The sequence below is a fragment of the Littorina saxatilis genome, linkage group LG4 (assembly GCF_037325665.1).
Source record: "Littorina saxatilis isolate snail1 linkage group LG4, US_GU_Lsax_2.0, whole genome shotgun sequence".
Taxonomy (NCBI): Eukaryota; Metazoa; Mollusca; class Gastropoda; order Littorinimorpha; family Littorinidae; genus Littorina; species Littorina saxatilis.
In genome coordinates this window covers 18,222,685-18,240,184 of record NC_090248.1, presented here as the reverse complement: position 1 = coordinate 18,240,184, position 17,500 = coordinate 18,222,685, and the positions used below count along the sequence as shown (strand labels likewise).

The 17,500-nt window shown below is 44.0% G+C and overlaps 2 protein-coding genes across 2 annotated transcripts in view; one reads left to right on the top strand and one right to left on the bottom strand.

The window, feature by feature from the left end:
• LOC138964140 (sulfoquinovosidase-like) overlaps positions 1–14,803 on the top strand; it is a 20,297-nt gene extending 5,494 nt beyond the window's left edge. The window contains exons 5-12 of the mRNA XM_070336028.1: positions 467–693; positions 2,222–2,341; positions 5,565–5,706; positions 7,338–7,559; positions 8,565–8,783; positions 9,514–9,762; positions 10,953–11,115; positions 11,667–14,803. Of these exons, the coding sequence (XP_070192129.1) occupies positions 467–693; positions 2,222–2,341; positions 5,565–5,706; positions 7,338–7,559; positions 8,565–8,783; positions 9,514–9,762; positions 10,953–11,115; positions 11,667–12,084 (1,760 nt within the window). The 3' untranslated portion in view covers positions 12,085–14,803. The remainder of the gene's footprint in view (positions 1–466; positions 694–2,221; positions 2,342–5,564; positions 5,707–7,337; positions 7,560–8,564; positions 8,784–9,513; positions 9,763–10,952; positions 11,116–11,666) is intronic.
• Positions 14,804–16,841: 2,038 nt separating this feature from the next.
• The window catches only part of LOC138964139 (uncharacterized), a 4,085-nt gene continuing 3,426 nt past the window's right edge, over positions 16,842–17,500 (bottom strand). Inside the window, exon 3 of the mRNA XM_070336027.1 lies at positions 16,842–17,500. This exon is cut by the window's right edge and continues 1,772 nt beyond it. The gene's annotated coding sequence lies outside the window, so the exon portion shown is untranslated.

The window sequence follows — 17,500 nt, the reverse complement described above, 5'->3', positions numbered from 1 at the left end:
CAAAATCCCCTACCGAACAGAAAGCGAGGCAGTTCATTTGTTGCTTGTGTCCGACGTTTAATCCTAGACAGATCTCAAGTGGTTAGCACAGTCGTTCAGGCGGGAAAGTATGTATGTTTAAAAGGTTAGGGATTAACTCAGCGTGTTCTTGATTTTGCAACGAAATTTGGATAAATTTGGTCAAAAGCTTATATGAAGAATAATTGAACAATAGCCAAAAAGCGAAAATGCGTTTGACCTTAAAAACATTTTTTGTCGGGCTCACGTTTTCTTACTGTTGTTTCAGAGGTTTTCTCTATTTTCCTAAATCAGTTGTTTTCATGGCCTGTGTTCTTTATTGTGTCTTCCTATTCTTTTAATACTGGTAAGGTCTGATCATCGATTGGATCCTTCATTAATGTTGTTGATGAATAACAGAGCATCTGTAACAGTAATCTATTCCGACTCCAATGACATTTTCTCCCAGGTGTGGGACGCAACAAGAGTACTCTCACTACCTTCCTGGCCGACCAGCTGGGGAAGGCAGGGGGAGATTACTACACCACTTACTTCCCGCAACCCACATGGCTTACCTCCCGTAACTACTTCCTGCACTACACCGGAAGTAACTATGCCGTGCTGGACTTCCGGAACCCACAATTCTTTGAGATGTTTGTGGAGGAAGACACGAGTGGAGCTGAATGGCACTTTCAGGTCAGTGAAAATGGTGGTGTTCTCTTATTCTTGGCATATTATTTAGTTCAGCAAAGGCCGGACTTTTCATCCCGGTTAAAAACTGGGTACACTACTTCACATATGTCCAGGTCCAGGTCCAGGTCCAGGTCCAGGTCCAGGAGTGCCCTCCCGTTTGGACCCATACCAACAGCCTTAGTGTGCAGATACGCTAGCTTTCGCTCGCTCAGTTTTATATGAATCACGAATCAATTCAGCACACACACAAAACCAAACAAGTCGCGTAAGGCGAAATTACTACATTTAGTCAAGCTGTGGAACTCACAGCATGAAACTGAACGTAGTCCGCCGCTAGTGCAAAAGGCAGTGAAAGTGACGAGCCTGTTTGGCGCGGTAGCGGTTGCGCTGTGCTTCATAGCACGCTTTACTGTACCTCTCTTCGTTTTAACTTTCTGAGCGTGTTTTTAATCCAAACATATCATATCTATATGTTTTTGGAATCAGGAACCGACAAGGAATAAGATGAAATAGTTTTTAAAATGATTTCGAAAATTTAATTTTGATCATAATTTTGATATTTTTAATTTTCAGAGCTTGTTTTTAATCCAAATATAACATATTTATATGTTTTTGGAATAAGGAAATGATGAAGAATAAGATGAACGTAAATTTGGATCGTTTTATAAAAAAATTTTTTTTTACAATTTTCAGATTTTTAATGACCAAAGTCATTAATTAATTTTTAAGCCACCAAGCTGAAATGCAATACCGAAGTCCGGTCTTCGTCGAAGATTGCTTGGCCAAAATGTCAATCAATTTGATTGAAAAATGAGGGTGTGACAGTGCCGCCTCAACTTTCACAAAACGCCGGATATGACGTCATCAAAGACATTTATCGAAAAAACGAAAAAAAATGTCCGGGGATATCATTCCCAGGAACTCTCATGTAAAATTTCATAAAGATCGGTCCAGTAGTTTAGTCTGAATCGCTCTACACACACAGACAGACAGACAGACACACACACACACACACACACACACACACAGACACACACACACACACACACACACACACACACACACATACACCACGACCCTCGTCTCGATTCCCCATCTATGTTAAAACATTTAGTCAAAACTTGACTAAATGTAAAAACCGACTACTCCGCATAGAAAGCTGCCAGGTTCTTGGTTTTTGGTATTTGTGCAAGCGGAAGGATACCTTTAAAGGTAAAGGTAGTCCCGTAACCATGTTTGGTCGTAGGTGAGCGAGATGTTAGAGGTCTCGACTTATCTAAGACCAGCTTTCTAATGTCGGTGCCCATCTCATCTACCTCGCTGGGCCAGGTACCCGTTTCCAACTGGGTGGACTGAAGAAAAACATCTGGTTCCAGCTGATACAAGATCCAACGTACCTAGAATTCTGGCTGTAAAAGTGCAGTAATTTGCAAATAAAGCAACATGGACAGACACTTATTGGACATTTTTAAATGTGAACTTAGCTGTAAATACGAGGCTGGTAATAGGAATGATTACTATCACTGTGCAGGTACAGTCCTCGTTGTCCGATCTGGTGAGCTGTTTGACCGGCCTGTTGGGTCGTATGAAGCCGCTGCCCACCTGGCTGTATGAAGGCGCCATCCTGGGGGTGCAGGGAGGAACAGAGAAGGTCAGATTAACTGTTACCAGCAAACCGAACAATGCTGTTGTCCTGGGGTGAGGTGCACGAAGCGAAACCGTGTGCCACCTAACTGTTTGGGAACAAGCCGCGGGGTCTGATTTATGGAAATCACAACTAATCTCAATTTCAACCCATCCGACCCCGCAGATGCGTACAACTCATTTGGGTGGCACCCAGTTTTGCTTCGTGCACTTAAGCCTTGGTTTTATCGTTATGTGTTAGTTATCTGAATGTATACAACTCTCCTGTGTTCACTTTCAAGTGAATAACTATCGTTCTGATATCATTTTAAAGTGAAGCTAAAGAAACCTGGTATCGGCACTGCTGTGCATCTCCTATGATCTCAATGGTATCAAGGCACGGGTCATGGAGATCAATTTAGATCTAGATCTATTTCCGGTTGTGTATTCACACGCCAACGTTCGTTCGTCAAGATGGACGGCGATTTTGATTTGATAAGCGACTTTTTCTTAGAAGACTTCAATGAAGAGGACGAAAATTTAATGGCCGCTGCGCCCAAAAAAAGGAGATTCGAGAAAGTGACTGATGACGATGTGAACGCTCTCATCACCGATACAGAAAACGCCAACACCAAAAGAAAAACTGAACATGTGATACGGCTGATTTCAGATTTCATTCTTCAAACCGAAGAGTTTGCAAAACAGATGAGATCAGCTGATATAGCGAAAATTGAGGATCCAAAACTTGTTGCAAACATTCTTGTCAAGTTTCTTACAACGGTGAAACGCGAAGATGGAGATGAATATGAACCAGGTACGATTCGAGGATTTCTGTCCGCCGTCGATCGGCACATGGCAGCGAACGGAAAAGGCAAGATTTTTTCCAGCAATGATACGCTGTTTGAAAACGTTCGAGCAGTTGCAAAAAGCAAACAAAAAAAGCTGAAATCAGCAGGGAAAGGAAACTTACCTCAAAGAGCGTGTGCACTAACGGACGAAGAGGTGGAAACACTGTGGGACTCTGGTCAGTTGGGAGTGTCCACACCAAGAGTCATAATCAACACCCTGTGGTGGTTGAACTGCCTCCACTTTGGAATGCGGGCAAGAACCGAACATCGCCAGATGTGCTGGTGAAATGACGTCAAGTGTAGCTAAAGATACGTCACTTCCTGGTTACACAATGGCTGTCGTACAAGTTCTTGATCAAGCAAACTGAACGCGAAAGTGGCTTCTACCGTGATTTCCAGGTTTGCATTGTGTCGGCTCTAATTTTTTCTTTCAAAATCAAAATAAAAGAATCGAAACTTTATTCACGAATACCATTTTGTAAGCCACTAAAACCAAAGACACGCCACACTATTTTCCTTCCACCATTCCTCGATGGAAAAGAGTTCGTGTTGTTTTTGTTTTAATTTTTGTCTTTGTCGTTGATCATTGTATACACAAATTACACAAACGTCATCTTGTGAGGGACCAAAAAATATTGAAACTCTCGGATGATTTTTTTGTGTGGTATCAACCTCGACCTACGGTCTCGGTTGATACCACAAAAAAATCATCCTCGAGTTTCAATATTTTTCGGTCCCTCACTCGATGACGTTGTGTAATCTCTATGTATTGCCTTGGGTTGTATTTTGCGTTATTTTATGAACAAACTTCCTGCAAGTTCACTTATTTTTAGTTTTAGGGCAAAACAAAATACAAACGAAAATGTTTGTCTTCTTAAAGTGATAATTGTCGTTACATTTTATCAAAATTATACAACAAATTAACGAGAAAATATTTACTCATTACAAGGGAGGAGGAAACCATAACACTTTAAGAACTGGATTTTATTATTGATAAGACAATCCATATTTTGGTCATAGCATGGGGCCAGCAACACAGTCGATAAGCTGCAGGCGAACGTGTGAATTGCAGGATTCCGACGTTTCATGAAAATAAGTTCAGTCGGCCGACAGTGCCTCTTCGCGCGAGGAGTTGCCCGATCACAGTGCTCACCGACCACTGCTTTCGTACTACTGATGCTATCCGGCGATTAATACCTTCACTGCCCACCCCGTATGTAATACGTGGTCATTTTTGGTTTGTCGTACGCCCATAACCGTATCTCGTACGTGGAATTTGTGTCAACAACATTTCAGGACATTTCTGAAAACTAAATGGGAGGTAACCACTGTCCATGTACTTGTAGGAGTTCTAAACACAGTTCTTTCCCATAGACCGTTCGGATAAGCTACTACCACGTGTTGACAACTCACCACTGTGCCTAGACATGTAGAACCGATCTATTAGTATTCACAATGGCGGCCGAAAGTCGTACCTCAACTCGTAGACCTGTTTTCAAGCTATACAGTGTTCTGGAAGCTCTACAAGAAGTGATTTATGGATTACCACACAGAAGAATACTTTTATGGGCTGTAATGTGAGTACCTGATGTTTGACACCAGTTTTAGCAGTGTTTTGTGTGGTTTTATGTGCTGCAATGTGTGTGTGTGTAAGTCCGGAAACTGTAATTTTTGACAAAAATGGTCATTATATCAATTTTTACTATAACAATCACAAACAAAGTCCAATTATCATGTCATCCTATAATAGCCAAGGGTATAAGCAAAACACATGCCAAAGATCTAAGAGATATCTCAATAAATGATCGAGCAGTGAACAGATTAGTGAACCTACCGAAGAAAGCGAAATTTTGCCCTGGCGCACAGCAATACCAAAATGCTGTTATACTGTGGCAGTGAAGAGGAGGACAGTCGCATGTCGTAACGGTAGTCCGTCTGTCAGTGTAAGCACGCCAGTCCATAAAACCGGTGTCACGAACTGAAAACTCTGCCTGAACAATCCTTCTCATTGCGGTCAATGCGCATGCGCTAACATGGGGAGATTAATCAGGTCGTGAACGACCTAACCCTAACCCTAACCCGAACCCTTATCCTAACCCTAATCCTAACCCTAACCCGAACCCTAACCCATGGTTCGGTCGGTCAAAGGGTCGCATGTTTTAAGTCCAAGATTGGCGCATGCGCATTGACCGCAATGAGAAGGATTGTTCAGCAGAGGTTTCAGTTCGTGACACCGGCTCCAGATCACGAACGTACTCATCACAACATAGCGATAGCATAGTTACTCACGCTCATTCACGTCTTCATCTGCGTCAGATACTAACGCTACGAAACCGAGTGACGGAAGAACAAGAAAAAACAAGATCACTAGCGATCGATAAACATATGTTTACATCCAACCAGATGCTGAGCCGACTGAAGACTGCCACGGACAAGGGAATCTCTGTGCGAGGTCTGTGGATACAGGACTGGTCTGGCACCAAACAGACACCCTTCGGTAAACGGGTCTTCTGGAACTGGCGCTGGGACAGCGACCATTATGCAGGTGGTATTTTAAACCTTTAATGTGCTTGTACGATCGTGTATGTACGAGCGTGTATGTATGTGTGTGTGTGTGTGTGTGTGTGTGTGTGTGTGTGTGTGTGTGTGTGTGTGTGTGTGTGTGTGTGTGTGTGTGTGTGTGTTTGTCTCTGTCTGTGTTTTTTGTAGCTGTCTTTAAAATGTCTCTTCTTCCTGTCATTCTCTTATTCTTTCTACCTTCTGTGAAACTTTACGCAATGTTTTTATGCAAACAATTGGAACTAGACATTTTTTTAATGGACGAAAACAATTGGAGGAATTATTCAGAACACAAGAAGGTACAGAGTCAGACAACAACAGAATGTGCACACCTTACTCCCATCCTCATAATGTCTAATCAAAAATAGACGAAAATAACTCGTTTTTTTATGGGTTTTGAAAGAGTTGCTTTCTCTTGTTGTTTTTTTTTGCTTAATAGAAACACTGGTGCAAGCTTCACGTGCCAATTTAGGGAAAGCAACCATTCTACCCATAAAAACCCGATAGAGTTATTTCCAAACATCGTCTATTAGCCCCTTCGTTACAGAGTGACTCCCAAAAATGCCACCCAACAAAAAGCTAATAACTTCTGCATCTATCGACCAAATGACATCTTATTTGGTATACATTAATTTCAGCTTATGCATGGCCTTTCGATAAAGTAAATTAAATGGTCTTACTTTTGTGCAATTTCAAAAAAAGTTTCCAAATTCGGGGATCGACTCAACAGAACGAGTTTTGACGTTGAGCGGTTGCCATACTTAGCTAATGTTAACCCTTCAGACATTTACCTTTTTGATCATTTGAATGTCTGAGTACAAAAACACCCCCTTCACTCCCCAGATTGTCGTTGACCTGAAGAAAGCAGTTACAGTTAGGTTCAGGGCAATCCCTAGACACGATCGAAAGCGTTGTGTCATCGACAATTTCGGAGATGTAATTTGGAACATATTTTGGAGAGACGAAAAAAGTCGGACAGTTATACCTTCAGACTGGAAACTTTGTGGAATGGTCGTGAACATACTGATGTTTATGCACAAAAGCTATAAAGATAGTTGCTATACTCAAATGACTGGAGAAGGACCCTATTCGTTGGAAAGTTACTCTTGGGCAATGGCGCGCAGAATTCATGAACGACATGAATGACATGAACGCATTCTTGCATTGGAAATGCCCTGATCCTGCCTTTAATTGCTGTATTCAAGTCACTGACTGTCTAATGTTGATTATGGTATTCTAGGTCCTTCGAATAACCCTAGAGGTAACAATCTGGAGGGTTTAAATCGGGTTAGTTTGGCCACCGCTCAATTTCAAACCTCTTGTTGAGTCGATCCCCGAAATTGGACACTTTTTTTTTAAATGGAACAAAAGCTAGACCATTTTACCTACACACTTTGTGGACTGGTAATGTATAAGCTGATTTTAATGTACACTAAATGTAAAGTTATTCGATTGACATATGTAGAAGTTATTAACAATTTTGTATGTGCCATTTCTTTGAGTCAACCTGTAGTTTCGTCGTTATACCGACTCATTCTAAAAGTGTTTTGAGTTCTTGTTTGTGTGACTTCACCTCAACGAAACTAACTTTTTTAAATTTCCGCTTTGCTCATCCAGGGTTGAACGATACGATAGTGTCACTACGCAAATCCAACGTTCGTGTACTTGCTTACATCAACCCCAGTCTGGACATGCGAGGTGACCTCTTTTCCACGGCTAAAGACGAAGGCTATCTGGTCAAAAATCAAGCTGGACAGACCTATCTCCACAACTCCGGGTCTTTTCGCTGTGGATTGGTCGATTTTACCAATCCTGCGGCGTACAACTGGTATAAAGACGGTACGGGTTGTGTGCGAAGAATTAAGTGTGTGTGTTGGGAGGAAGGGTGGCGGGGTCAGGAGATAGGGTGGCGCTTGGTCGGATGGGGAGGCAAAGTCTGTGAATCTGTGTGTTGGGAGGAAGGGTGGCGGGGTGATGGTGGAAGAGGTTGAGAGGAGATAGGGTGGCGCTTGGTCGGATGGAGAGGCACAGTTTGTGATTCTGTGTGTTGCTGAATACGTGTTCGTGAATGTTCATGAAAGACAACCGCTTGGATTTAGAAAACAAGGTATGTATATTGTACCCCATCAGAACTTTGACTCCAAGAAAAAAAACAAGTAACAAACGAAACAAACGAACGAACGAACGAACGAGCGAACAAACAAATGGTCAGACGGGCGGGCTAAGAAACAAACGAACAAATAAGCAAACGAACGAACGAACTAACAAACGAATAAAGAACCGAACAAGCAGGTGGACTGACGAAAACACGGACAGACGAACATTGTCCGGGCAGGAGAGCGCAACCCTCAATCAGACCCACATCAGGTCCTGCACATGAACTAATTACGTCAAAGGCAAACATTGAAGTCTATTAGTCTCGACGAGAGGGATAATTCTTTCTATCTTGGGTAGTTTACGTCAATACATTGTGTATGATTACATAAGGAAATGGTAAAACATGGTATTTGGTTCCATTTTGCACTCCGCACACAGCCTTTATTTAGCCCCAGAACGTGATCACGGGAAATCTTGATTACATTTTGACAACCCGCATAAAGTTTTGTTTGGCTGGCAACACTATAGGTATGTGTAGTCATCTGTTGAATGCTTCTGAAATATCCTGTTTATATCCTTATCTGCAACAACAAGACAACTCGTTGCTTCAGCTGCACCTTTAATCTAAATGCCTTTTTCATGCTTTGAGGGTAGCATCACACCCAAATACCCTATCGAGGACAGTTCCAAAAAGGGCCAATAATTACAAAGAACCAACATGATCAAACCTCCTCATCACTTCAACAGACGTGATCAAGGGCAACATGCTGAAGCTGGGCCTGGGAGGGTGGATGGCGGACTTTGGCGAGTACCTCCCGGTGGACGCCGCGCTGTACAGCGGCCAGCCAGCCTCCCTGCTGCACAACCAGTGGCCACGTCTGTGGGCCCAGCTCAACCACCAGGCCGTGTCCGAGATGGGGGAGGCTGGGGAAGACGTCGTCTTCTTCTCCAGATCGGGATTTTCTGGTCAGTTGCAACATGGTTGAGGGGGCTTTGGATTAAATAAAATGGATGTGCCAATAATTCAGTATGGGTAAAGCATGGTATTAATCAAGAGTTGACATTAATGTGGCTTGTGACTTGAACGCGTTGACCTCGGGCCTAAGGTCAGCTACTTACAAAAGGTCACCGCACTATTCATTGAAGGTAACTGTCTCAGGGCCAGCGCAAGCCTTCAACGCGATCTAACAATCCTTAATCGATAAACGCCGCTAGAATATCTAAGTCTAATACCCAAAATACCTCATGCAATACATTTAATAAGACATTCATGCCAACACCGTCTATGTCAATGCTCAGGTAGAGGTAACGTACCCATGCCAACGTTGGAGGCTTTTGTTAATGTGAGTCTGATGTATATTTAGACTAACGCTTCAGCTATTCAGTGTATTTAATGATAAGGATAAGGATAATACTCCATATAGTCGGGTGAGGTTACCCTCGTGGAAATTCGGGCTGTGTCCAGGCGAAACAATTTGATGTGAATGTTAAACCTATTACCTTTAGGACTAAATCTTGTGACTTGTCCATGTCTCTGTTTGTGTCCAGGTATGGGCAATGCCACCATGTTGATGTGGGTGTGGATGTGAAGTGTTGTGACATGTCCATGTCTCTGTGTCCAGGTATGGGCAATGCCACCATGTTGTTGTGGGTGTGGATGTGAAGTGTTGTGACATGTCCATGTCTCTGTGTCTAGGTATGGGCAACGCCACCATGTTGATGTGGGCGGGGGACCAGAACGTGGACTGGTCAATGGAGGACGGTGCCGCCTCCACCATCCCGGCCTCCCTCTCCCTTGGACTGTCCGGCGTGGGCTTGACTCATTTCGACATAGGGGGGTACACCACGTACGTCCTCCCTGCCCTCAAAATGGTACGCTCCTCTGAACGACTGCTCCGCTCGGCTGAACACGCTGTGTTTGGTCCTGTCTTCAGGACGCACGAAGGTAATTTTTTTCACAAATTGTCAAATCTTCTGTAGATAATATGATGAGAGAGGTTTTGAGCGGCATGTTACTGTCCCTCAAAACACACATGTTTAAGTTAGACCTCTGAAGGAGATCCCATGATCGGTGAGTCATCGGCGCTGCCACGTGTATTATCTACTAAAGTGTGGCGTTCATGAGGATGTGTATGTGCCTGTGTGTGTTGTACCAGAATAACGTATGCGTACATGGAATGACATTGCGGGTTACCTGAACATTGACAATGACGAAAGAAAGATTGTGTGTGTATGTGTGCGCGCGCGCGCGTGTGTGTGTGTGTGTGTGTGTGTGCGCGTGTGTGTGCGTGCGTGTGTGGGTGTGTGTGACCATGTTTGAATTTATTCGGATTTAGTTCTCTTTCCTTGTTTGTATTATGATTGTGTAAGTGTAAAGCGCTCTGGGCTCGTCACCACGAGGTTTACGCGCTATATAAGTAATCGTTATTATTATTATTATTAAAAGCGTATCGTCCAAACAACTATCAGTCTCTGTTTCTGTCTGTCTGTCTGTCTGTCTTTCTGTCTGCCTGTAATGCTAGGTTTACATTATGTTCCCGGGGGCCACGGCAGCCCCGTTTGCCCGAAACGTAGTGCGCTGTTGTATTTTGGCAATTTTTTCTCTGTATTCAAGTTTTGTTCTGCCAAGTATCCGTGACGGGCCGTGGGGGGGGAGGGGGGGGGGGGAGGGGCTGAGTCCCGGAGGCTCCAAGGCGCACTACGGTTCGGCCCGCCGTTAACCACGGATGCCAGTACGTTCCCTCCCGGCCCGTCACGTTCTGATGGTTTCTCATCCGCACCGTGACTGCCGTGGCAAATTTGTTGACAGATTAGAAATCTGGCACGGCATGCACGGCAATATGCAATCCACGGTAATCACGGCTTGTCACGTTTGCCCATTCCGTCCCCCCGCGTTGTCTCACGTCCATCCCGTTTTGTCCACGGTGGCCTGAAACGTGATTGCCGTGGACGCCGGGAACATAATGTAAGCCTAGCATTACTGATCTAGGGTCACTACAGTGGGGTGAACAGTAACATGACTGACAGGTCTGCTTTAAGGCGTTGCTTGACACTACATCCTTTTTTCTCTGTTCCCTTGATCACCTGTACAACATCGGTTTATCTATAGGGTTGTCGTTGTGTTTGTTGACACAGGTAACATCCCCTCGGTCAACGCTCAGTTCTACACGTCGCCCTACATGTTGGACTGCTTCAAGCGTCTGGTGGACATGTTCACCGCACTGTCACAGTACCACCAGCACGTGGTAAACGTCACTTACTTCACCGGCCTGCCTGCACAGCGACCACTCTTCCTCAAGTAAGTCAATGCAAATATCTTATATAGACAGAGAGAGAGAGAGAGAGAGAGAGAGAGAGAGAGAGAGAGAGAAAGAGAGAGAGAGAGAGAGAGAAAGAGAGAGAGACAGGGAGAGGGCGAGAGGGGGAGGGAGAGATAGATGGGTAGAGAGGGATAGACAGAAACAGAAAGAGAGAGAGAGAGAGAGAGAGAGAGAGAGAGAGAGAGAGAGAGAGAGAGAGAGAGAGAGGGGTGAAAAAAGGGATACAAAGTATGTGGGTGTGTGTGTGTGTGTGTTTGTGTGTGTGTGTGTGTGTGTGTGTGTGTGTGTGTGTGTGTGTGTGTGTGTGTGTGTGTGTGTGTGTGAGCGTTTGTATGAGCGTGCGTGTGTGAGTGCGTACGTGCGTATGTGAATTTGTGCGTGCGTGTCTGCGCACGTGTATTTTTCTTCTTCTCAGCAAGCCAATTCATGCTCACAACACTCCATGCCTGTTTGACTGCCTGTCTGCATATTTCTCTATCCATCTATACCATTCTTCGCCTAACCATATTTGTTTCCATTTTGTTCCTAGTTACCCTGACGACGAAGGGAGCTACAAAGTCCAGTACCAATACCTGTACGGCGACGACCTGGTCGTGGCCCCAGTCTACCTGCCCAACATCACCACCTGGCCTGTCTACCTACCTGCAGACCCCTCCGACACCTGGGTTTACCTGTGGAACACCTCTCTGATCTCACCTGGCGGGTCTAGCCTCACTGTGCGCACCTTGATCGGCCAGACACCCGTGTTCTACAGGAACTCTTCGGCGTTCGTGGACACCTTTGTCAAAATTGGCAAGATGCTACCCATCCCCCCTCCAACACTCCCCCCGCCCACCCCGACTACCGATTCGCAGCACACTACAGATCCTGGTACTGGTCTTGCGCAGCGATGGGGAGGTTCTTTGGTTTTGATTTGTTTGTCTTTGTTCTTGTGTAAGTTGATGTGAGGTGTGTAAGCATGAAAGAGGGTAAAAGTCATCCTGGTGAGAATTTTTGGAACGAAATAAGTAGGCTAATGCTCTTGTTAAGAACATTCTATAAGAGGAGCAGTGGGGAAAAAAGGGAAGCGCCGTTCTGTATGGCAGCTCGCTTTCCCCAGGGAGAAAGCAATCCGAATGTCCACGAGGGTAGCCTCACAGGACTATACATTAAAATAATAATACCAATATCAACGAATGTTTTTACCTTACAAACGTCAATGGAATCATTACCTGAACTGACTTCAACGCTTAAGGCCTCTTTGCGCGTGTGCGTGAGTTTGTGTGTCCGTGTGAGACGGAAGGAAGCATGTGAGCGTGCGTGCAAGTCAATGTGTGTGCCTGGGTCCGTGTTTGCGTGCGTGCATGCGTGCGTGAGTGCGTGCGTGTGTGCGTTCGTTCGTGTGACCATTTTATTTACCATCCATCAAGAAGTTTTAAGTTTTGTCTCTCCTCATCTCTTCAAAATACGTCATCTAATTCCCTTTACATTTTTACTCTGTGTACGTGTATAAGCTAACAAATATCAATTCATGTGTTGTTTCATATTCCTACACAGTGAGTTAGGATAGTTATGGGACAGTTAGATTGAAAGTATCACCGTAGAGTTGATAGGAATAAAGAACCAGAGAGATTGAAAGTCTCACCGTAGAGTTGATAGAAATAAAGAACCAGAGGGGAAAAAGTCTCACCATAGAGTTGATAGGAATAAAGAACCAGAGGGGAAAAAGTCTCACCGTAGAGTTGATAGGAATAAAGAACCAGAGGGGAAAATGTGCTGCTCCAATCTGGCCAGGCTATTACATGCGCGAAGACGTACCATCCCCCACTTGGTCACATACCTAACATCAACACCCTGAATGCTTGATGTAGTGAGTTGAATTAATTTCTTATTCTTACCACCCAAAAAAGTCTCACTGTACACAGATAGCACCAAGGCAGTTCATTGTTAGTACATGTCCAGGGGAAGGGATAGTCTCAGTGTACACAGATAGCACCAAGGCAGTTCATTGTTGGTACATGTCCAGGGGAAGGGATAGTCTCAGTGTACACAGATAGCACCAAGGCAGTTCATTGTTGGTACATGTCCAGGGGAAGGGATAGTCTCAGTGTACACAGATAGCACCAAGGCAGTTCATTGTTGGTACATGTCCAGGGGAAGGGATAGTCTCAGTGTACACAGATAGCACCAAGGCAGTTCATTGTTGGTACATGTCCAGGGGAAGGGATAGTCTCACTGTACACGGATAGCACCAAGGCAGTTCATTGTTGGTACATGTCCAGGGGAAGGGATAGTCTCACTGTACACGGATAGCACCAAGGCAGTTCATTGTTGGTACATGTCCAGGGGAAGGGATAGTCTCACTGTACACGGATAGCACCAAGGCAGTTCATTGTTGGTACATGTCCAGGGGAAGGGATAGTCTCACTGTACACGGATAGCACCAAGGCAGTTCATTGTTGGTACATGTCCAGGGGAAGGGATAGTCTCACTGTACACGGATAGCACCAAGGCAGTTCATTGTTGGTACATGTCCAGGGGAAGGGATAGTCTCACTGTACACGGATAGCACCAAGGCAGTTCATTGTTGGTACATGTCCAGGGGAAGGGATAGTCTCACTGTACACGGATAGCACCAAGGCAGTTCATTGTTGGTACATGTCCAGGGGAAGGGATAGTCTCACTGTACACGGATAGCACCAAGGCAGTTCATTGTTGGTACATGTCCAGGGGAAGGGATAGTCTCACTGTACACGGATAGCACCAAGGCAGTTCATTGTTGGTACATGTCCAGGGGAAGGGATAGTCTCACTGTACACGGATAGCACCAAGGCAGTTCATTGTTGGTACATGTCCAGGGGAAGGGATAGTCTCACTGTACACAGATAGCACCAAGGCAGTTCATTGTTGGTACATGTCCAGGGGAAGGGATAGTCTCACTGTACACGGATAGCACCAAGGCAGTTCATTGTTGGTACATGTCCAGGGGAAGGGATAGTCTCACTGTACACGGATAGCACCAAGGCAGTTCATTGTTGGTACATGTCCAGGGGAAGGGATAGTCTCACTGTACACGGATAGCACCAAGGCAGTTCATTGTTGGTACATGTCCAGGGGAAGGGATAGTCTCACTGTACACGGATAGCACCAAGGCAGTTCATTGTTGGTACATGTCCAGGGGAAGGGATAGTCTCACTGTACACGGATAGCACCAAGGCAGTTCATTGTTGGTACATGTCCAGGGGAAGGGATAGTCTCACTGTACACGGATAGCACCAAGGCAGTTCATTGTTGGTACATGTCCAGGGGAAGGGATAGTCTCACTGTACACAGATAGCACCAAGGCAGTTCATTGTTAGTACATGTCCAGGGGAAGGGATAGTCTCAACACCATGTTAACACCTGGCCCAATCTGAGATGGTGAGCAGAACTCTTTTCAACACTACGAGAGAGTTATGCAGTTATAACTCAACCTACTTGTTGTTGTCTATGTTTAAAGCGCTTACTTTCTTTGTTTCTTTGATCATATTATTACCGTTTTGCCTCTCTTGGTTATGGTTTTTGTGTGATTTGAAAACATGCCTCCATAGCTCTTCTTTTCTTTCCTCTTGATTGGGCAAGAATGTTGACGCTATCAGAGAAATAACCTTGCAAAGTGTTAAATCCAGTTGAAGTTTTACTTGTGAACATCTGTCTTTAAGCAGCTTTGTTCTAATTTTGTGTGCAATTAATTTCATGTGCATGCGTGTGTATGCGCGCGCACGCGTGTGTCTATGCATGTGTGTGTGTGTGTGTGTGTGTGTGTGTGTGTGTGTTTGTGTGTGTGGGATCGTGCGTGTGTGTTTGTGTGTGTGTGTGTGTGTGTGTGTTTGTGTGTGTATGTGTGTGATGCAAGAATACTATACTTGAGAGTAAAAGTAAACTTCGAATAAACTGGATTTAGATCAAATTGTTGTAGTTGTTTCTGTAAGTCAGATATACAGTTTATCCTGCAGTGCCATGACAACAACTACCATAACCACAAGTTGAAAAGAAAGAAACAACTTTTTTCTTCAAAAATTTGCTCCCTGCGATGAATATTTTTGAACAAGAGTCCGTCCATTTTCTTTATACTCGTTACATGTCATCGTTGTCTTTGGTATGTTCTGTTTAGGCACAATGACGATTAATGAATGGACGGCCTCCTGACAGTTAAAAGCAGCGTTTTGTATTGTTTGTGTACTGAAGTGTTCTATGTGAGAACCCTTTTGACGAAAAAACACACACTAACAAGAACAGAAAAAGTGCTTTGACGACAAAATATCATATTCAAACTCACACACACACACACACACACACACACACACACACACACACACACACACACACACACACACACACACACACACACACACAAAATGCCTTTTTTGTACCTGCCAAATACCGAACACAGACAGCTACTTACATTGCTCTGCACACTTTGGCACTTGACTGACAAAAGTCGCCGTTAAAAGGTTCGGTAAAACGTTCCCACGTTGTGCGCGTGCTCTTGTATCACAGAGATTCAAATAGAACTTAAAGGTACCTTACTTCCTCTGTACACCAGTATATTCAGTGCCACTGATATGCCCAGGCCTTCACATGGAATAAGAACATCTTTTCCCTAAGACTCATATCTAAAACCAATACAGCCATTCCGAGATGTAAACGCGCACACGCATTGAGTTCATAATGTTTCCGTTAGTGGCACTGCATTGTACAACACTTTACACCATTTGCCTTCTTTCGCTTATGTCCTATGTAACATCTCATTGGTAGAAGCGATGTTAGGTAATTTAAGAAGCGGCATACCGTTACCTCAACTACATGCTTAATGGCCATGGCTTTCATGCGTTTGATACACACACAAAAATGTCCCGGCAGTCAATGCGCGAAGCTCTCGCGCTCGGCGAGATTTGACCTCGTCTGAATCTCCAAAAGGGGGTATAGCGCAGCAGCATTCTGTGCATTGTTGACATTAATTTAGAATTAATTTAGCAGATTGACATAGGTGTCCTTTACGAAATTCATTCAACAAAAAAGTCCAACTTGCCACAGGTAGCTGCCATGAATATGCGGTAGTTTAATGTGAACGGACAGGAAGGTGTCTTTAAGCTGATGTTTGGTGAATCGTTTTATTGAATAAAACCTGAGGCCAGATTTGGAGTAAACACACGTAACCAAAGGCATGCACCACGTTACCCGTTGACAAAAAAACAGCCCACCTATAGACAATAACTGGTTGAATGGACTCGTGTCAAAACCCTTTCGTTTTCACTGTTCGATTCGAAAAAAAGCTATGCTTTATGTATAAAAAAAAAAAAAAACACACAAGAAAGGTAGGTTGTTTTTTCCTGTTTTTTTTTTATTCTGAATTTTGGAACGTTGGCAGTCTCAGTTTTTGGATTTATGTATTCTGTAAACATACATTTTAAGTAGTTCATCATCCTTGATGTGTGGTTATAGGCAGAGTTCTTCTCGTGAAAACGATTCGGCTCACCCGTTTGATTTGGCCAGGTTTTTAAATAGGCTTTCACACACACACACACACACACACACACACACACACACACACACACACACACACACACACACACACACACACACACAGCTTTAAGCTCACTTATACTGTAGTAAACACAGAGTTTCCCCACAACAGTTATGTAGTGGAGGAGTGGAAGGTAGTAGGATCGAAGCCCAAGTCCAAGCGTCTTGTTTCAACTTTTTATTCAAGAAAACAATGCAAGTAAGCGTAGAGGCCGAAGGCGAAACCCGTAGACAGCGAAGCAAGTGTAGTGTCGTGTTCGGCTGCTAGGAGCGAATGCATGCTTATGCTTAACTAAAGGGGGGGAGTTAACGTCCTCTCAGAAAATATTTCTATTTGGGACAAGAATTGGTGATACGCTAAGGAAATGCTTATGCCGGTGTTCGGCCTAAACTTATAGCCCCGGCGCGGACTGCATCGAAAGCGCCGTCCGGCGAGAATAAAAATCGCCTGAATACGGCCAAAAACACGGAATCTGTGTTTCTTACACATGCTTTACCCTGCGTTATTTAAATAAATACATAACCAATCCTAACAAACAATGCATCAAATTAAAGCTACGACCTTTAGCTTTCCGTTACAATACATAACATTTCGTAAAAATTTATATTTATTTAGTAGGATGCAAAAACAATGGTCCTAGTGAAGGCACTGAACCAACTTCAGTGCGGAAAATTACAAAACTCTCTAAACTGGAATAATGTACAAACTCATAAATCATACAGATAAAAAGAAGAACCCTAAACAAACATCATAATATGCGTTACTTGGGGGAAAATTATGCAGTGACTTAGTACGAAGCGGCAAAGTCCGAAAGTAAA